Below are 20322 nucleotides of genomic sequence, written 5' to 3'. Positions count from 1 at the left end.
TGGTCCAGTATCATAAGTTGAAACCCCTCCACATATTTGAATCGCGTCTATATTCTCATTTGTCGACATACTTCAATTACAGTTGCATATGTATTATCCCATTGCTGCTATTTCACACTGTATTTCCAATAAAAGCGCTCAGTAGTGTCAGAATGTACATTTATTCAGACTTGAAACGGTCTGCAGGCACTCTGTGTGGCCTTTTCTTCCTTCTGCCACTCGGATCTGTCCCATGGATCTTGTCTAAAAAGCCAATGATCCCAAAATTGACATTTCCCAACTCATGATGCATATCATGAGTGCTGGATTTGGTCCCAATGATGGTCCGTATGTCATATCCGGAGTGAGCAAGCAATCCCTGCACCATGGATCCAATGATAAATATCCAAAAAGTGATGATATGCACCTTGAAGATTCTCGCTGGGGCCGCTATTGGAATAATGTTCGATACAATATGTTCAACTGGGTGTGCGTATTGCATTGCAAGAGCCGTGGGAGCACTAAATTCATGATGTACTTTATGGATATGTCGGTAGAGGATAGGCCAATGAAAGACCCGGTGGCTGTAGTAAAACAGAGCCTCTCGAGCGATGGAGCAAAGCACCAATCCGACGACAATTTCCCAAATAGAGGGAAGATGAGTTTCAAATCGGTAGACCGTAGACTTTCCTGTCAATTGAGGAAGCAGTTTCAGTTGCAAGAAGTGGAGAGTTGTCGTGAGAAGCTGGTTTCGTATAAGGGTAGGAATGCAATTCCAGATGAAACCAACGGTGGGTTGTTTGGAGGGAGACTGTAGTTTATAACTTTTAAGAAACGATGGTCCCATCACATCTGCTGAAGTGAGGATGATAACTCCCGCCCAGAATGAGCAAACTTGGACAGAAAGTGTGCCATAGAATTCAATATTTGCCGGTGAATGAGATTGAGCTAGGTTTAACCATAAGTTACCCATGTCACCGATAAGAGGTTTCAGGGCTTCATAATCTGACACGAGAAGGACCTGGTGAAACATTTCTGACAAAATCTGTTATCACTCGAGGACAGAGGGTCTGAAGCCTACGAGAAGAATAAGATATTCGTGAGATTTGTTATGTTCACTTATAAGGAAGCAGCAATCAACAATTCAATCCTCAAATTTTACGCAGGGTGCGTAAAGAATTTTCAAGTGCCTATAGCGCGTATCACATACGGCACGCAAACTTAGACCTGAATCTGACAGATTCAGACTATATGTGTCAATAATTGATTGGATAGTAAGCCGGTGGATGAACGAAGAGCGAGAGGGATTATTATGGTAACAATGCGCCTGCATATGCCCGTTCTCAAATGAGGAAGAAATAAAAAAAGCAAGGAATAATACAAGCCCCGCGTTTTCGGCATCTTGAGTACAGGATGTGCATTTATAGTGAAACTACCCGATCTAAGTGCCAATAAAAGAGCGCTTCGCATGAAAGAATCTGACTTGAGGTCAAAACGGTCAGGCTTTCTGCTGGCTCAATTTGTCTGTAAATACATTTATGTATTCTAACGCGGCGGGATCATCATTTACGAAATAAATTTCATTGAGAAAACTTGTTAAGCTTTCAAACCAACAGTTGTCATTTCATGCCATGAAACATGATATAAGCACATCATGAGAATAGCGAGGCTCACTGAAGTCACCAATGTAGTGCTTGAGCGTTTGTTTCTCTGGAGAACACCCTCAGGGGTGTAAGTAGGGACCCAATCATCCCAAATGGGAAATGTCGCGGCATAAGTAGCGTAAAGCATGGAGAAACTGTAGAAGTGCCAAGTTAGCACCGGGATATTGAGTTGCACTCGTTCATGAAAGCACAGTCACTCACGGATATACCATGCCATTCCATTTTGTTTCATCAACCCACCAACTCCCGCATCCACCATTGACCCAAATACGCTCTCTCGAAGACTGCTGAACAATATCTGTCCAGTTCGTACACGCTGCCTCTTTTACCTCGTATGCCTCTGCCCAACCTTTTACGATTGGTCCGATAACCCGAAGAGTATAGTTGACAGCGTTTTCAATCCCGACAAGCACACTGGTGTGTCCACTCGAAGAATTTGGGCCAAAAAGGAAGAAGAAATTAGGAAAGTTGTCAAGTGCCACCCCCATGTAGGCCTGTGGTCCTCCTCGCCTCTTCCAAAGCTCATGGAGGTCTATCCTATTTCGTCCAATAATGCGCATAGGCTGCAGCAATGTCGATGTATCGTAGCCTGTCGCGAGAATAATTGCGTCGAGTGGTATTGTGATTTGTTCATCCTCGTCCCCTAAAACACCCACTTTGGGGCCCAGGCTCTTGAGTGATAGCGTGGAAAGTTCTACCCTTGAATCATGAAGACAGTGAAACCACCCATCATCATGAACGAGTCGCTTGCAACCCATTTCATAATGAGGCGTGAGAATCTGGTGATATTGGGATGGAACCTCTCGTTTCATATGAGAGAGAAGTGCTTTCGCTTTCTGTGCTCGACGAATCCGGGCGTTAACGCCTGGTCTTATGAAACGAAAATAGTTGGTTTCCGTTATAACGAAAATAGTTGCTCGAACAAGTTGTGCGAATCCAGGAATATTGCGCGTGAGGGAGGGCATGAATCTCTCCCACCAGCCAATGTGCTTCTTAGAGAGATGGTTTGGAACAACCCAGGGAGGAGATCGCATCAATTGGGTCACAGAATCAGCTCCCAAGTCTGTTCCCAACAGTTGAGGTACGATCTGTGCCGCGGAGCAGCCCGTGCCAAGGACCAAAACATTCTTTTTGCGGATATCCAGTGATTCATTCCATTGTGATGTGTGGATGACATTTCCTTGGAAGGTTTCAACGCCATGGACGTCCTGCAAAATATCTTCAGATGTCTTTGGGTTGACCAGTTTTCCGACAGCAGTCAAGACAATTTTGGCTCGAATGGTACCCTTCCTAAGGCTTGGATGACGTTGAAATTTTACCTCCCACTCTAGTGTTTCTTCGTCCCAATGAAGTTCGGTGACTTCCGTGTTCAGGTGAATGTTATCTGAAAGGTGGTATTGCTCACAGACGTCCGCGAGATACTTCCAGATTTCCCTTCCTGACGGCCTCAATGTCGACCAATTATAATTTGGGGCAAACGAAAATGAATAAAGGATTGCAGGACTAGCGGGCGGAGTTAGCATGTTTGGGGATTTGTCGGGTGATCTGGGAATACGTGGCGCCTACTCACACATCGCAGGCAACACCAGGGTAGCGATGCGTAAACCAAGTTCCCTTTCATAGTCAGTAATGAATCTAAGGAATATCTTTAGATAAAAGAATACTTACGCCGATGTCATTGTTTTTTTCAAAGATCACAAAGTCTTTAACCCCAAGTGTGCGTTTCACTTGACAACCTGCTGCAATGCCGGATATCCCAGCCCCAATTATGAGTATTGGATAGGAGGCAATCTCCCCATCAGCCTTGAATGCGTGATCAGATTCCCTAGACATCTTCCCATGATCCAAGAGTAGACTAGTAAGACGGGAATTTTTTCAATGAGAATAAACGTACAAGTTGTCCAACAGTAATAGTAATGTCGATATTAGGTGCTGCTGGGGTGCGTAAGCTTGATGAATAACAGAAACAATAATACAACACGGATTACCAAGGGAAGGTCCAACTGGAACATTGGCCTGCTTCACGATAAGCTCATGCAACGCAAATACCGATACTAATTCATACTTGGGGCAGTTCGCATTGATCTATTAATTTATCGATCTGGGCTTCAAATTGCAACCCGGCTGCATCATGCAGCCGCCTAAAGATGCAGCATGTGCTATTAGAGGATCCAAAAGCTAGTATTGTATTAATTACTGTAAAATAGATTTCGTAATGTAAGAGGACTTTCCTTTACCTCCTTTACACCACTATGAATGGGAAGACTTGAGTTTTTTTTTAATTTGTACCCGGTTAGCATTGACCCAATCTACAGAGCTTAGCTGCAAATATGTGACTAGATTAGATATGACAGTTAATCGACCTGATCGTTTCTTTGTGTCAGAATCAAAGAGTATGTCCCATACTGGTGGGAACAAATCGCACGCAAAGATCTTTCAATCTTATATAACTGTATCTGATACAAATGCAGAATGCACTATAATTCAACAAGATCATACGAAAAGATGAATTAGTTAACCCAGATCCCACGAGCGCTGATAGTGGAAAAACAGGAACAGCGAGAATAACTCGTAGCTTTAAGGATATAAAGCCCCTGGGTATCGGAACAAAGCATCATCAATAGAGCTTGAGCTGCCAGAGTATCGATTAGATAGATCCAAGGATACTTCCAATACCACGAGCAAACCCAGAAAGAGCGTTTTGAAACTCAGCATCAAGGCTGTCAACAGGCCCAGCAATCATGGAATGGTTGGCCAGTGGAACCTTTATCTTAGTCAATTTTTCGAACACGCCCCGCTGGATCGAGAAGGTCTGAATGATGCTGTGAGCAAACAGGTTGAATCCTGCGGAATCAAGTTGAGAGCTCTGTGGCCGCACGTTAATACCCAACTTTTGGAAGACAGGAAAGATATAGGGCGAACATACCTTGGAAGTGGCAGCTCTGAGAGTCTTCTGAATACTGGTCCGCATGGCGTGGTAGTTGTCAAAAAATTCAGGGAGCTGCTCATCGGAGAAAGGACCAGAACTTTCATAATAAGATCGTGTACTTGTACTAGTCACCATGAGACCATACAGATCTTTTGCGCATGTGAGAGATTTTAGAGTGCCTCCATCATATGTTTCTAGGCAGCTGTTGATAGAATCTATGCGAGTCCGGAGGTCTTGCAAGTCCTTGAACGTTTGTGTGTGGTCAAAAGATGCCGCTGGGGTCAGAGATGCCAACGACGCCACCAGAATAAAAGTTCTGAGGATACTATGAACAGGCATTGAGAAATTCGCTGTGAGACTGACGCCTTAGATTATTTCTTGGTTTGAACTGGCGACAACGGTCGACCTCGAGGATTAAATACGAGCGGTTCATGGCCGACATCCAACCTCTGACCGATGCAAGAGGAATGAAAACAATACAATCGAGGATTTAGCTGACGGGGAGTCGTCTGACATGCGTGTGATGCAGCAACTGCAGTCTGCAAGCGCTCATCACTTTGCAGTGCATACTTACGACGTGCAGCAAATAAAAACAACGCCCTATCATTGTGGTGTTCGGAAAAAGTAAAGTTTTGCTCGGATGCAGGAGTTCGTGTAATGCAAGCCGAGGGGTGGTGTGTATGGGCCCGAATACGAGATAGACAACTCTTTGTATTTTTCGTTTTGATTTATTACTCAGATAGTCTTTTTGAAATGGATGTATCAGCCGGCAACAATGTAGCTCCTTTAATCCATAGCGCTAGCCTGTTGTCGAAGATATAAGACCTGCAAGGGAACTGGAACTGATGCTGCAGCGGTAGGCTTTGAAATTATCTGTCTAGTCCACATTCACGTTAGGAAATCGTTAAAATGCCATCAGCCGCCTTAGAGCCTCAAATCACTCCCAGCGAGGTACTCGAAGAAAAGGTGAGTCCGCCATAGGCCTGAGTCTTCATGTTTGATCCCGGGCAAATTCCCAGAAGTCAAATTCACATCTTAAAAAAGGTGATCCAAGAACCCGAGACCGTTAGTATCGATTTTACGCACGACGACGATATGGGGAACTCATTATCGTCAGAAGAGAAACTTGACTACAAAGAGTTCGAACCGATTGCGATTGTGGGTATGGCAATGAGACTTCCAGGCGGGGTCAAGTCAGATAGAGAATTCTGGGAATTTCTTCTGAACAAGAAGGATGGGTTATGCCGTGTCCCAGAAACCCGCTATAATGTGGATAGCTTTTATCACGAAACAATGCCTCATACTGTCAAGACAAAACATGGGTATTTCTTACAAGATGACCCGGCACACTTTGATGCCAGCTTCTTTGATATCGGCACCACCGAAGCAAGTCGGCTGGATCCCCAACAGCGTCTGCTGCTAGAAGTAATCTGGGAGTGTATGGAAGGTGCTGGCCAGGTAATCAAATCCTAGTTCAACTATGATATAATGCCTAACAGATGCTAGGTCGGATGGCGTGGAACAGATATCGGTTGCTACGTTGGCGTTTTTGGTGAAGACTGGCTTGACTTGAAGAGCAAAGACAGCCATAATATAGACCGTGCTCATGTTTTGGGAACTGGAAACTTTGCCTTGTCAAACCGAGTCTCCTACGAGTTTGATTTGACTGGGCCAAGGTGAGCTAGAAAAGGCGATTAACATGTAAATTGCGACAACTAATCCACAATGCCTAGCATGACCTTGTCTACAGGATGCTCATCCTCTTTGGTAGGGCTACACGAAGCCTGCACGGCGCTTCAAGTGGGAGACTGCTCCTCTGCGCTTGTGGCAGGTACAAACCTGATCCTGACGCCAACGATGACCACTAATATGTCTGATAACATGGTTCTTGCACCGGATGGAATTTGCAAGACATTTGATGCCGCAGCAGATGGATATGGTCGAGGTGAAGCAATCAATGCTATCTATATCAAAACCCTCAAATCAGCTTTGCGCGATAGTGATCCTATCCGCGCGGTCATCCGGTCCACCGCAACAAATTGTGATGGTCGAACGCCCAGTATTACCACGCCAGGATCAGCAACCCAAAAGAGTCTGATTCAGAAGGCGTACGAGATTGCGAGAATCAACAAGATCACAGACACGCCTTTCTTTGAATGTCACGGCACAGGTACTACGGTGGGAGATACAGCGGAGGTTTCTGTTGTCGCGGAGCTGTTCGGAGATCACCAAACTTTCATTGGATCTGTCAGTAATCAGGGAACCACATTGACATCAATCACTGATATTCTGTACAGGTAAAACCAAACATTGGTCACGGTGAAGGTGCCTCCGGCATCTCGAGTATCATCAAAAGTGTTCTTGCTCTTGAACACAGCATCATTCCACCCAATGTACACTTCAATGAGCCGAACCCAAAAAGTAAGAGTTGTTACATTGACCCTTGTTCATTCCATTCTGACAAATATATACAGTCCCATTCAAAGATGCTCAATTGGTAGTGCCGGTTGAGCAAACCCCTTGGCCAACTGACCGAAAGAAGAGAATCAGTGTTAATTGTTTTGGAATTGGAGGATCCAATGCTCATGTGAGCTATTCAAACTACCACTGACTGAAGAAAGAACAAATGGCTGAAGTTTGACTAGGTTATTCTCGACTCAGCTGCGTCTTTTGCACGCGATCAGGGACATGAACAGTACATTCTAAGCAAAAGCGTGCCTATGCCTATGATACTATCAGCTGCTAGCCCAGAGGCGTTACGCCAGAGAGTTAAGGATGTTAAAGGATATATGGAAGGCTGTTCATCCATGCAAGACCTCGCTTACAATCTTGCAGTTCGACGGGAAATGCTACCCTACCGGACAGTCCTGATTGGAAGAAACGATAACATGGTTGAGGGATTGGATATCCAACAATTTCAAGCTTCCTCAAAAGACCCGAAGTTACACTTCGTTTTCACTGGCCAAGGAGCACAATGGGCGGGCATGGGCAGAGACCTTCTTGAGACATACGAAGATTTCTTGGCTGATATCAAAGCAATGGATGAGATCCTTCAAAAGTTGCCCGATTCTCCGCAGTGGACCATTCAAGGTGAGTTAGCCAAAACTTTTATTCTTCAAAATATGTGCTAACCTAGGCAGAGGAGCTATCACGTGTCGGGAATATCTCGAGGATCAATGAAGCAGAGCTGTCCCAGCCGCTCTGCACAGCAGTCCAGATTGGTATCGTGAATCTGCTTTCTTCAATGGGGGTCGAGGCGACGACTGTAGTCGGTCATTCCAGTGGAGAAATTGGTACGACCCATTGAGAACATTATATCCTGTTATTGTGGTGCTGACAATGGCCGCAGCCGCAGCATACGCCGCAGGGGCCATCAGTGCCGACACGGCAATCATACTAGCGTACTATCGTGGACAAGTTACGAAGAGAAGTCGACCGGGCGCAATGGCAGCTGTTGGGATGTCGCCAAAAGATATCCAAAAGTACCTGAAAGAGAATGTTGTTGTGGCTTGTGAAAACAGTCAGCAAAGTATCACGCTTTCAGGAGACCCTGACGGAATTGAGCATGCTATTGAGCGAATTCATGCCGATTACCCTGATATATTTTGTCGACAACTCAAGGTCAACGTTGCCTATCACTCCGGTGAGGCCTTTTCCATTCCCTCCTTTCACATGTTCTATCTATGAAATGGTGCGAAGACCGAACAAACACTGACCTGATATAGATCACATGCGCGATCTAGGTCAAATGTATGAGGGGGCGATCACCCCATATCTCCATTCACAAGGATCCATGCTGGACCTGTACTCGAGTGTGTCCGGAAAGAAAGTCAGTGAGGCATCTGAGTTGAATGCATCATACTGGCGTCAAAATTTGGAGTCGCCAGTTCTCTTCTCAACGGCCGTAGATATGATCCTCCAAGACCACAAGAATGTCGCCGTTTTTCTGGAGATTGGTCCTCACTCGACATTATCTGGCCCTCTTCATCAAATCTTTGAGGCGAATAATAGAAAACAGTCGATTTATCTACCTTGCATTGTGAGAGGAGAGAGTCCAGCTGATCGCCTCACGGCATCCATAGCCTCAATTTATTGTCTCGGCCTTCCTTCCAATCTAACTCAAGCCTTTGGAATCGGGAGAGTTCTGACCGACATTCCCGCCTATCCATGGCAACATGAACAGAGGCACTGGTGCGAAACTAGAGCCACAGAGCGATGGAGACTGAGGTCTTTCCCAAATCACGAGCTACTGGGATCTAGGCTGTTTGGTTCTAGTGACGAGCAGCCTACGTGGAGAAACATTCTCAACACTCACGATGTGCCATGGCTGCTTGACCATAAGCTCTTCAAAGATATTGTCTTCCCAGGAGCTGGATATATCGCAATGGCGGGAGAAGCTATACGCCAAATGACGGGGTCTCAAAGTTACAGTATTCAGAACTTGTTTTTGAAGACCCCTTTGTTCCTTTACGAATCCCGCGAAACGGAAATTCTTACTAGCTTGAGGCCCGTCAAACTGACTGACATGGTTGATTCTGACTTCTTTGAGTTTACAATCTCAGCTTTTGACGGCCAACAGTTCGTCAAACACTGCGAAGGCCAAGTTCGCGAAGGCTGTGAGTTCTTACCTGAGACCGAAGAGATCAAGCCACTTATTCGAAACGTCTCCTATTCATCGTGGTATGACTACATGGCAGAACTAGGACTGAGATATGGTCCACGTTTCCAAGGTCTTCGACAGATCACAACAGACCCTGTTCGCAAGATAGCAAGTGGTGTGGTGACAGACTGTGAGCTGCACGAAAGTAGATATTCTCTGCATCCAATTGTCATTGATGAGGCATTGCAATTGCTCGGTGTCGCGGCCTGTAGAGGTCTTTCACGCGTTGTCACAAAGCTTTGTGTTCCTGCTTACTTCGAAAGCATTTATGTGTCAGGTGTGGCCCCAAAGATAGACCTGGAAGAAAGCTCAGAATGTGACAATCAGATTAAACTGCTTGCTACGACCCATGGAGAGTCAGGCAACACTTTGACCGGGAATTCAGTAGCGACAGCTCATGGGGAATTGGTCCTGAGCATACAAGGTGGCGTCTTTTTCGCACTCGATGAGAACACGGAAGAGCCAGAGATCCCATTAGGAAGCCATGTAGAGTGGGCACCAGATGTTGAGCTTCTTTCCTCGCAAGACTTGTTGAAGTTCGATCCGGTTGCTGATGATTCGCCTCTCCTCACTCAAATGTCAACCCTCGCCCTTCTTTACACGGAAGAGGAGGTTCGTAGGCTTCAAGCCGGAACTCCACACCTTCACAAATATCAGAAGCGTCTCACCAAAGTGGCCAAGAACATCATGGATGGTCATTATCCTACTGTGCCTGAAGCCCAGCAGTGGGCTAGCTTAGGCCAGCTTGAGAGGCGGAAGATCTTTGAGGAGCTCAAAAATCTACCTACCATTGAAATTTACAGCTTAGCTGTGGCCAACATGATAGAGAGGGTAATGAACAACGCCGCTGACATTGTTGAAAATAAGATATCTCAGCTGGAGCTACTGCTGCAAGATTCGGGTCTGAAGAGCGTGTACGATTCAGCAAGCAAAAAATTGGGCTGGCACATCTTGTTTCCCCATCTCCGACACTACAATCCAAGAATGAGGATCCTTGAAATTGGTGCGGGTACTGGTGCTACTACTGCAGTAGCCCTAGAACTGTTGCAAGAACCTAACGGCCTGCAAACTTTTGCCTCCTACACATTTACGGATATCTCACACGGTTTCTTGAAGACTGCCGAGGACCGTTTTCAGGGTTTCCGGAACATAGCGTACAAGATCCTGGATATCAGCAAAGATCCACAAGACCAAGGCTTTGAATCGGCCAGCTTTGATCTCATCATTGCTGCAAATGTTTGATACTTATCCAAATCCCTATCTAATAAGTGCTAACAGTTTTTTTTAGGTTCTTCATGTTGTCCCGGTGATACGCGAAGCGCTTGTGCATGTGAAAAAGCTCCTCGTTCCCGGCGGCCGTCTGCTGATGCAAGAATTATGCCCGGGTATGTGAGCTACTCGAGATTTTATCTATAAGGCACAAGAGAAGCTAGGCTAACAATTGAGAAGATTCACCTCATTATGACTTCATTCTGGTGTGTTGCTCAATAGTGGAGGCTTCCTTTTCTACGCTATTTTCAACTGACCAAGCGCTAGGGAACCCTTCCGGGCTGGTGGATTGGTGAGAATGACAACCGTCTAGAGCATCCTTATATCAATGGAGAGCGTTGGGATACTGAGCTACGCAATGCCGGTCTTACTGGCGTAGAAGCAATCTGCTACGACGCAGAATTACCTTATCGCCAAGTTGCCAACATTCTTTCGAGAAAGCCCATCGACGACACCGACCAACCGACTGTCACACTTGTCTACGGAACAAGCCTTGGTAAATGGGAAAATGATCTCGGAAAGCAGCTTGTCGATCTAAACTTCAACGTGACCTGGCTACGACTAGGACAAGGTGTTCCGAAAACTGGCGATGTCATTTCCCTCCTCGATCTGGAGGGACCCTTCCTTGATGACATTTCGGATGAAAATTTCAGAACTTTGAAAGAGTTTCTGATGGAGTGTGCATCTTTAAGAGTATTTTGGTTGATGCCAACGGCGCAGACATTGTGTGTGGATCCTAGATATGGGCTTGTCTTGGGATTCGGTCGTTCCTTGCGAAAGGAGCTAATTCCCCAGTTCATAACGATTGAGATTGATATCTTCGACTGCCAGTCAATCCTCTGTACTCTACAGATTCTGCAAAAGCCTACCAACAAGGATTCCCTCCCTGAACTGGAATATACCCTGACAAAAGGAACTGCGCATACCAGTCGATTCAAGTGGGCTTCCATATCCGACTATACTGCGAAGTTGGTGGATTCTAATGCCCCAAGAATGATTTCAATGGACTCATCGCACGCCTTGGATTCATTTAAGTGGATCACATGCATCGAAGAGCCGTTGGGAACAGGGGATGTGGAGGTTGATATTGCCTATACTGGGTTAAACTTCCGAGTATGATTCTTTGGTAGTGGACTCAATACAGACTCCAATGCTAATTGATTTCATAGGACATCATGCTTGCTCTAGGCCTTTTTGGCGAGAAAGAAAGCTTGGGCTATGAAGCAAGTGGGGTCATCCGTCGAATTGGACCTGGCGTGGAGGCATTCCAGGTTGGCGACAAGGTAGCACTCATGGGGGATGGACTTCTTAGAACACGACGAGTTGTTAGTGGTAATTACTGTGTTAAGATTCCGGCAGGTTTATCCTTGGAGGATGCGGCCACCATGCTTACTGTGTTTGCGACGGCGATATATTCGTTAATTCATGTCGGCTGTATTAGCAAGGGCAAGGTATGCTACTTCTTAAAGTATTAAGATCCGCGATGACTCTTCGCTGACACCATATCAGTCTGTTTTAATTCATTCTGCCTGCGGTGGAGTGGGATTGGCCTCCATACAAATTTGCAAGCTGGTGGGCGCCGATGTGTGTCAAGCCTTTCTCTTTTACTTGCACGAATTGTTGACAAAACTTAGATCTTCGCCACGGTTGGCAGCGAGGAAAAGATAAAGTATCTGCAAACAGAACTCCAAATTCCGAGAAACCGAATTTTTGATTCCCATAGCACGGAATTTCTGCCTCGGTTAATGGAAGAGACGGATGGTCGAGGAGCTGACGTGGTGCTCAATTCGTTGGCAGGAAAGCTCTTGCATGCATCGTGGCAATGCGTGGCCCCTTTTGGAAAGATGATCGAGCTGGGGAAACGCGATTTTCTAGGCCATGGCAAACTTGATATGGCCACATTTGGAAAGAACCGGGCATTTTTCGGAGTTGACCTGCATCAAATGGGTTCAGACGCACCTGAGCTTATTCTAAGGTTTGTTGACATCCAATCCCCAATAGGTTGAAAATTGACTGGCTAATTCACGTCTATTCAGTCTGATTTCTCAGTTCTCGGAATGGGCGCGGGATGGGAAAGTGAAACCCATCAGACCTGTGACGGTTTACCATGCTGACCAAATATCTGAGGCGTTTAGATTCATGCAGCAAGGCGTCCACATGGGGAAGATTCTCGTAAAAATGCCCACATGCTCTTCAGACTTGCCGGCGAATCCTTCAATCAAACCGTTCTCACTATCATCTACCAAGGCATACCTCCTCGCTGGTGGCCTTGGGGGCTTGGGGAGGTGTGTGTCAAATTGGATGGTTGAGCAAGGAGCCAGGCATTTGATTTTCTTCTCCCGGTCTGGTGGCCGATCGGATGAGCACAAAGCCTTCGTTCGGGAGTTGCAGACTCAGGGATGTGAGGTCCTTATCGTTGCTGGAGATGTTTGCAACCTCGCGGATGTCAAACAAGCAGCTTCCCGGTCTGCATGGCCGATTGGGGGCGTTCTTCAACTCTCCATGGTTCTCCGAGTAAGACTTTCTCCTCGTATCCCGGAAATTGGCCAAACTGACCACAAATATAGGACCAAGGTTTTGTCAATATGACACATGAAGAATGGAAAACTGTCATTGATCCCAAGGTAACTGGCACCTGGAACCTCCACCAGGTTTTTAAGGATTCTTCGCTTGACTTTTTTGTCATGTTCAGCTCTCTTGTGGGCTTGGCTGGAAATACAGGCCAGGCCAATTACGCCGCGGCAAATACTTTCCTGGATTCCTTTGTCCAGTACCGTCGAAGCCATGGTCTACCCGCCTCTGTCCTTGATCTCGGTGCCATGGGTGATGTAGGGTTTGTGAGTCAGGATAAAAGGCTTAGGGACAGATTGGAGGCATCGTCTTTTATTATTCTGAGAGAGAAGAATCTGATGGATGCACTCATGGTTTCCATGCAAACGGAGGCAAATGCTCGACCGGACAATGGCAACCCAGTTTCCAATCTGTTTGCTATCGGTCTTGGGAGCAAGCGCACAAATCACCATACAGTTATGCCCCTGTACAATTACGATAACCGATTCAGCTTCTACGCAAACTACGAGGCAGCAGAAAAAAAGACCGAAACAGACAAGACCGATGAGTTGCGAACTTTTTTCGCCAATGTGGAGAGACATCCAGAGCTATTGGATGACCCCGAGACAGAGCTTCGAATCATGAGGGAGCTGGGCAAGTCTATCTATTCATACAAGGGACAGGAGCGGGAGTTGACGGATGAGGAGATGTCGGCAATTGTCATTGACTCCTTAATTTCCATCGAAATCAGGAATTGGTTCCGGCGGAAATTGTCCCTGGAAATTACTCTGACCGAGATCTCTCGTGCCGGTAATGTAGGCGCGTTGAGCGAGTTGACCGTTGCAAAACTGAAGGCCAGGCACCAGCAGAAGGAAGAAACACTTGAGGTTGCGGCGGCGTGATGAACGATTTGATCTTGGTTTTCTACCAGTCATCGAATATATTTTTCCAATCTTATAAATCAGACACATCTTGTGCCTCGCTGAAATTTGAAGTCATTTAAATTATTTGGTGAGGCCAAACTGAAGGAGCGAAACCTCAGATTTCGTGGCTTGCCTAAAAACACGCCATGAAACCACAGAGACGCGTGTAGACTATTTGGATTGCTCCATCAGGCCTCTATCTGATACCTCGTTCCCTGTGGTATCCTATATCGGTGTCTCCGGGGTGGTCAAAAGGGTCGTTCTTTTGGAATCTGAGCTAGAGGGAAATAAGATCTGGTTTGAGCATTGTGAAGAGTGAATTGCCATCGAAAGATTTGCATCTATTTTTCCTTCTCTAGAAGTGCAACTGGGATATCAGGTTCGCCATATTAATCAAGAAAGTCCAAAGGAAATAGTAATATAGCGAATTACTCCATTCAGAAATCACCAACTCGTCAATCCACGGGCACGATCGAAACCCCCTCGAAGCTGTGAGTCGGGGTGTACAACCTTTCCCTGGAGTAGGGTGTACTTGACAATCCCCTCACAATGCTCCGGTCGCACTCTTGCCAGCCAAATCATCTGCTGATCCTTCTTCCGATAGACAAGAACATTTGCTGAGAACTTGTGTCCACCGACATGCGACACAAAGAATATCCCCACGCCTCCAGGTCGCGAATCATCGGCATCGCGGTCTAGTCCCAGTGGACGAAGATGTCGCTCCAGCTCGCGCTTGATTAAGGGTGCTGTAATTCCGCACCGTGCGTCTCGTCGCCGGTGTGAGCACAGGAGTACCACGTAATCCAGATTGCAATGTCGAGAGCTGATTCCAGCTACAGGGGACACTGTACTAGCGTCGGTGTCCTTTTCATCGACCTGGTTCTGAGTGATTGGATGATCGATGAATCGACTCATTACTTCTGGTACATCGGCTTGGGTGATACCGTCGACGAATGTGAATGATGGTAGAATTAGAATGGAGGCGGCTTTGTCGGGTCTCTCTGCTGCGTCGTGGTCTGGGGCATTGAGATTTGATGCTGAGACCATTATGCGCTGTGATGAGAGTTAGTTAAACAATCTTTCCAAGTTGTTTAAGGGTTAAGCTTACACCGTGCTCAGATTTTGTCTGATCAAATGCCTCCATCAGGCTGCCTTTTTCCTGCTCGACTTTCTCCTTCCAGTCCGATTGCCCGGTCGCCACAAGAACGTGTGAATGGAAGGACTTGATCTGGCCATATAGTTGCCTTGAAGTCTCGACCTTGACTTTTGATGGATATTGCACTGTACAGTCGGCGCAATCTTTCAAGCAGTCCGGTCCGTCCGCCTCGGGGTTCACTGTCGGAAAGATGTACTCGTTGGCGCGACCGAGTGAGAACCAGGAGCGCAGCATTGCGTGAAGATTAAATTGTTACAGAAATGAGATTTACAAATGTGGAAGCGGATGTAGTTGCCTGATATACTCCAGCTTCACTATCTCCGAGATCTGACAGGCCGAGTCGGGGACTGAAAAGGCCGAACTCCGGACTCGGAGAATTCACTTCCTTTCTTCCTTTCAACCGCTCTGATTGAGAGGTTTTGCAAGTGGACGCTCTATAAAATACTGTGTTGCATCAGAACCCACTCTCCCTTAACAATATCCCGCAGTTCAGCCTCCAGACTCGGCCGCGTCGGCGTCCAGCCCAACAGCTTACGCGCGCGAATAGCCCGACATCGAACATTCAGCCCCCAACTAGCAGCCTCATACCCGGCCTGATCTCTTGCCTGCTGAATATCCAATGTTTCCTCCTCGGCACTCGATATAAAGCCTTCTTCAAGTGCAATCCGTGCAACTGATCTCGCCAGATCACCCCAGCAATGCTCCCCATTTTCCGCAAGGACATATGAACTAGGTCCCCACAAGAGCTCATTCCCCTCCAGCGCGCCCTTGACAAACAAGAGAAACAGATCCGTCAAGTCATGAATATGAACATTAGTGCCCATGGACTCGCCCGCACCAATGATAGGAGCTTTACCTCGTTTGAGGGTCGTCCACGCTAGCTCATAGACCTGTCTACTGCGCTGCGAACAGGGTCCACGGCCAACACCTAAAGGCTTGTTAGCACCGACCCACATAACTATCCCCAGTCGGGCTGGACTCCATACCATAAACAGTAACGGGTGAGATAATGGCCGCACGCAATACATCTACATAGTCTCCCGCAGCCTCGAGCACGATCTTGTCTACGTCCCGGTGGAATGCATGGTCGGGAATAGAGACGATCTCTTTGACGCCATTCCAATCATCGAAGATCTTCGCCCGTTTCATGCCGTATGTTTTCTCGTCTTCGTCAATGTAGCTGAAGATACCTGCTCCGCTGGTGTGCAGCCAATATGCGGGTCGTTCTGGGGTATGGCCTTGGATGATACCTGCGGCGATGGATTTCGCGGCTGGGAGGTTGTCTGCTGCGTCGGCGGAGTCTGTGGTTTGGTTTGTTAGTCGGGTCTATATGTGGGATCGCGGCGTAGATAATTGGCTCACGGATGATGATATCTGCATTGGCGCTCTCCTGCTGTAGAATGGCGCAGTCGTCTAGATCGCTGTATACTATCTGTACTTGCGGATATTGGGCTTGGATTCGTTTTACTTTCTCCTCGGTGCGTACTAGAACTCGGTATGTGAAGGTGGGATATTGGAGGATGAGCTGGGATAAGACATCACCGCCGATGTATCCTGTTACGCCTGTGCTGTTCGGTTTATCAGCTTTGGCTCGAGATGATGTCGCTCCTATGCATGTAGAGAAGCAACTCACACGAAGACTTTTGACATTTTACTAGTAGTAGATCAGATACTGGGTTCTCTGAACGGCAGAATCTTGCTTATGGATTGGATTCCAATAGCACGGCTTCTTTTAAAATCTCCCGATACCTTCCCTCCCTTATTCAAGGAATATATTTTCCGCTTCAGTATATTACTAACGCAATTTGAAGCCCATCTAGGCACCTTCAGGGCTCGGCGTCATGGCTATAAGACTGATCTTATGCCCCCGGCATATTCGATCTGATAAGATATTTTCAGTCCGATTTTGGGACAAGCAGATCGGCAATATGCTTGCGTGGCGACGATCATAGCATGGGCCCTTTTTCACCAACCAAGACCGAGAAAATGCTGCAAGGGATTTCTTGGTGAACCATGCCAAGCAATAATTGTACCTGCTACTAGTGCTTAACCCTTGAAATGTTCTTGGACGGAGTATATATGCGAAGCACGAGACCGTGGAATTTGGCCATGAATTAGTGAGACTGCAACTCTGACAATTCATATAGTTGTATCAATATCTCTTAATATACATGCATTCATGAGAGTCATCATTATAGCAGGTGAAGTGAAACACGAGAAACAGAAAAAAAGATGTGCCGGGCGTACTTTCCGCATTTGGAAGAGCGGGGCCGGCGCACGCGTCGACCTCGGACAACTTCTCTCGGGCGTAAGTTGTATATCCTCACCATATTGAATATTGAACAGAATAATGGATGTTCAAGATGTGAATGTCCCAGAACGAGTGCGCAAGCGCCGCCGTCGCACAATGGCGTGCACGCAATGCCGCACTCGCAAACTACGGTGCGATCGCGAGTATCCCACCTGCAGCCGGTGCTTGAAGAGCAGGACTCCGAACAAGTGCACGTACGAGGATGGTTTCCTTTGGCAGCAGCCCACCACCGTTGCAACGACCTCATTTGCTTCCGACCGAGGGCCCACCACGATGCCCCGAGCTGACCATACCCCTCTCGACACCCCAGACTCGGGGATAGCGACGGGGTCAGCTCGGACGGAGCCACCACAAGTCAATGACCCCAGCTCGGGCGCTGTATCGCATCATGTGCAGCATAGTAATCATCATTCGCATCATCCGCACCATCATGATCATCCATCACATGCTCTGGCGCCTTATTTTAGAGGAAAACCGCATGGTAAGGATCGCAAGGAGCGAGGCTTTTTGGAAACGGTTCTTGGTGCGCCCAAGGCTGCTGTGAACCAGGAACCGTATGTGAATACGGGATTGTTGCAGCGTCCGAAGCGATCAGCTCCTGAACCTGATTTGCAGTCGTCGCGGGTCGATGATGATCATGTTTATGAAGAGGAAGAGGACGCATTGACACCATCGCATCAGCTCGATCTTTCTCCTCGGATTATGATGAGAGGTCGTGAAACAAGGACTCGCTTTAGTGGATCGGGCATCTTTGCCAATCTTGTAGCGCAGGTCGGTTCCCTTTGGTTCATTCGGCTGCCAAAGATAGGTTACTTCGCGGTATCCTGATACTGACTTTCCGTATAGTTCCCTGATATCCGGTCCTTTGCAGAGGAGATCAAGCTATCCAATCCGGTTCTTTCACAACTCCGACCTGACTTGGAGAGAGCCAAGCGAGGACTATGGAAGCGCATGCCACTCAACACACCGTTCCCCGATCCTACTACGGAGTCACTCATCGGCTTGCTGCCCTCGCGCGGCGTGGTGGATGAGCTGATTGGTTTGTATCTTACATATATCGAGTCAACCCACCGTGTTCTTCACGTCCCATCCTTCTTACGAGAAGTGGACGAGTTCTGGGCTTTGCTAGACACCCGGGGTGCCGTTTCCCCTGCCTTCGCAGCCCAGCTCCTGTTAGTTCTTGCCTGCGCATGGAATCTCGCCGACCCTAGTGGTCTGCAATCAAAGAACGTGGCCGAACTCAAGTGCTACACCGCTGTAAATTGGGTTTTACACGCCGAAAAATGGATAGAGAACCTCCACACCAAGCGCCCTGAAATTGTTTCGATGCGCCTATCCATCTTGTTGATCTTGGCACGGAACATCTACGGAATGAAGCGCAGCCAATCCTGGCTTGCCATTGGAACTCTAGTGAAACAAGCAATGATGGCAGGATACCACCGCGATCCAAGCCGATATACACGAATCTCAATATTCAACAAAGAGATGAGACGTCGAATCTGGACTACGATCGTGGAACTCGATCTGCAAATCGCTCTCGATCGGGGCATGCCGCCTTCTGTGCAGAGTTTCGACTACGATGCGTCTCCAGCCTTGAATATCCACGATGATGAGCTCCACGAAAACACGACTGAGGTGCCAGAGAGTCGTCCGTTGGGCGAACCCACTGACATGTCGTTCCAATCCATTCTAAGTCGATCACTTTCTCTCCGTCTGCAAGCCTGCTCTCTAATGCACTCTCCGCGAATCAGCTGTCGATATGAGGACATACAGCGTCTAGACTGGGAACTCAATCGACATCTTTCTCGCATCCCCGCATGGGGCACGACTGAACCGAACGATCTAGTGACTCAACACAAAGTGACCTTGTGGAAAGCTTTGATCGAGACAAAGCTAGCTCAGACACTACTCTCGGTCCACACACCTTTCGCCATTGAGGCCCGGCGGGAAGCGCTCTTTGCGCCCTCAGCGCGGTCTCGTATGGATGCTGCAACCAGGATATTATCCACTCAGCGACGTCTTCACGAGACATCACGACCGCTTTCACTATGTATGTTTGGTGAATGGACACTTCAAGCCTACATTTCTGTCTGTCAACTTTTGCATTCGACAGAGTCCGACAACAGTAAGTTTCTCCATTCAATCTATGAATCGCGACTCATTTCATCAGGTGTTCCTTTCTCTCCAATGTCCTCAACATCCCTCCTTCAATCCCTACCAGGTCTCCCTGAATCACTCCTTACCCTAGTCGAAACGGCACTAGTCTCCCTCGAGGCACGATCCTTGTTGGTGACGAAAGGCGCAAAAGACTACTTCTTCTTTTCGACAATCGTCGCGCTCGTCAAAGCCCGACTGTGGCCCGCCCAGGCAAACATGTACAAACAGCAGGTAGTAGAGCGAGTCCTCTCATTTACGCAGACACTGTTCTCGCGACACGCCGGCTGCGAACACCTAGGAGCACCGGGAATGGGTAATTTCAAGACCAATCAGGTATGTCAGCATTGCTATATCAGCCCGACTTCAACTGACCCGGTCGCAGGTGGCTGCATTCACAGCGACCCCAGGCATGGTACCTATCATGCCGGCAGACTTTGAGGGATGCTCCCACCGCCCCATCTGGGTGTGACGGTAAGCCGCAGGTTCTCTTTAATCACAGCATATTCGACACTGACTCTTATTCCACTCAGCCGCCCGGTGATTTTGATCCTTTCTTAGATGTGTTTGATTGGGAGGATTTAACAGGCATGACGCTCCCCTGTTGATTGAGTGTAATAACAGATTAGGGAACTCCTCTGCAAAAACAATGTATAGTAAAGTCATTCTATATCGGCGATGCTATGGTTATATTGTCAAGCTCATATTCAAACACAGTGTAACCCCT

At 47.4% G+C, this 20322-nt stretch overlaps 6 protein-coding genes across 6 annotated transcripts; 2 read left to right on the top strand and 4 right to left on the bottom strand.

Moving 5' to 3' along the window:
- Positions 1–1575: 1575 nt before the first annotated feature.
- N7446_004113 (flavin-containing monooxygenase) lies at positions 1576–3476 on the bottom strand (the record flags this gene model as incomplete). The annotated part of the gene is made up of 4 exons (XM_058512862.1): positions 1576–1777; positions 1845–3146; positions 3214–3257; positions 3312–3476. The coding sequence occupies 4 exons, from the start codon at positions 3474–3476 to the stop codon at positions 1576–1578; spliced, it is 1713 nt and encodes a 570-aa protein (XP_058374191.1).
- Positions 3477–4290: 814 nt separating this feature from the next.
- On the bottom strand, positions 4291–4911 carry N7446_004112 (uncharacterized protein; the record flags this gene model as incomplete). The annotated part of the gene is made up of 2 exons (XM_058512861.1): positions 4291–4533; positions 4570–4911. The coding sequence occupies 2 exons, from the start codon at positions 4909–4911 to the stop codon at positions 4291–4293; spliced, it is 585 nt and encodes a 194-aa protein (XP_058374190.1).
- A 570-nt stretch (positions 4912–5481) lies between these two features.
- Positions 5482–13953, top strand: N7446_004111 (type I polyketide synthase; the record flags this gene model as incomplete). Its single annotated transcript, XM_058512860.1, has 18 exons — positions 5482–5538; positions 5617–6030; positions 6079–6248; positions 6306–6819; positions 6870–6993; positions 7047–7159; positions 7218–7662; positions 7713–7865; positions 7922–8215; positions 8298–10468; positions 10521–10617; positions 10682–10707; positions 10769–11614; positions 11671–11952; positions 12011–12085; positions 12136–12476; positions 12538–13015; positions 13069–13953. The coding sequence occupies 18 exons, from the start codon at positions 5482–5484 to the stop codon at positions 13951–13953; spliced, it is 7485 nt and encodes a 2494-aa protein (XP_058374189.1).
- Positions 13954–14418: 465 nt separating this feature from the next.
- On the bottom strand, positions 14419–15380 carry N7446_004110 (sucrase/ferredoxin-like domain-containing protein; the record flags this gene model as incomplete). The annotated part of the gene is made up of 2 exons (XM_058512859.1): positions 15083–15380; positions 14419–15027 (listed from the first exon to the last, which is right to left on the bottom strand). The coding sequence occupies exons 1-2, from the start codon at positions 15362–15364 to the stop codon at positions 14419–14421; spliced, it is 891 nt and encodes a 296-aa protein (XP_058374188.1). The 5' UTR covers positions 15365–15380.
- Positions 15381–15564: 184 nt separating this feature from the next.
- N7446_004109 (uncharacterized protein) lies at positions 15565–16780 on the bottom strand (the record flags this gene model as incomplete). The annotated part of the gene is made up of 4 exons (XM_058512858.1): positions 15565–16058; positions 16117–16431; positions 16493–16698; positions 16764–16780. The coding sequence occupies 4 exons, from the start codon at positions 16778–16780 to the stop codon at positions 15565–15567; spliced, it is 1032 nt and encodes a 343-aa protein (XP_058374187.1).
- Positions 16781–17480: 700 nt separating this feature from the next.
- On the top strand, positions 17481–20271 carry N7446_004108 (putative C6 transcription factor; the record flags this gene model as incomplete). Its single annotated transcript, XM_058512857.1, has 5 exons — positions 17481–18212; positions 18288–19566; positions 19612–19931; positions 19981–20069; positions 20129–20271. 4 exons carry the CDS (start codon positions 17481–17483, stop codon positions 20065–20067), a joined length of 2418 nt encoding a protein of 805 aa, XP_058374186.1. The 3' UTR covers positions 20068–20069; positions 20129–20271.
- Between the last annotated feature and the right edge of the window lie 51 nt (positions 20272–20322).

The sequence above is a fragment of the Penicillium canescens genome (genome assembly GCF_028828765.1).
Source record: "Penicillium canescens strain IBT 15451 chromosome Unknown utg000003l_segment0_segment0, whole genome shotgun sequence".
Taxonomy (NCBI): Eukaryota; Fungi; Ascomycota; class Eurotiomycetes; order Eurotiales; family Aspergillaceae; genus Penicillium; species Penicillium canescens.
This window is presented reverse-complemented; position numbering and strand designations above follow the sequence as displayed.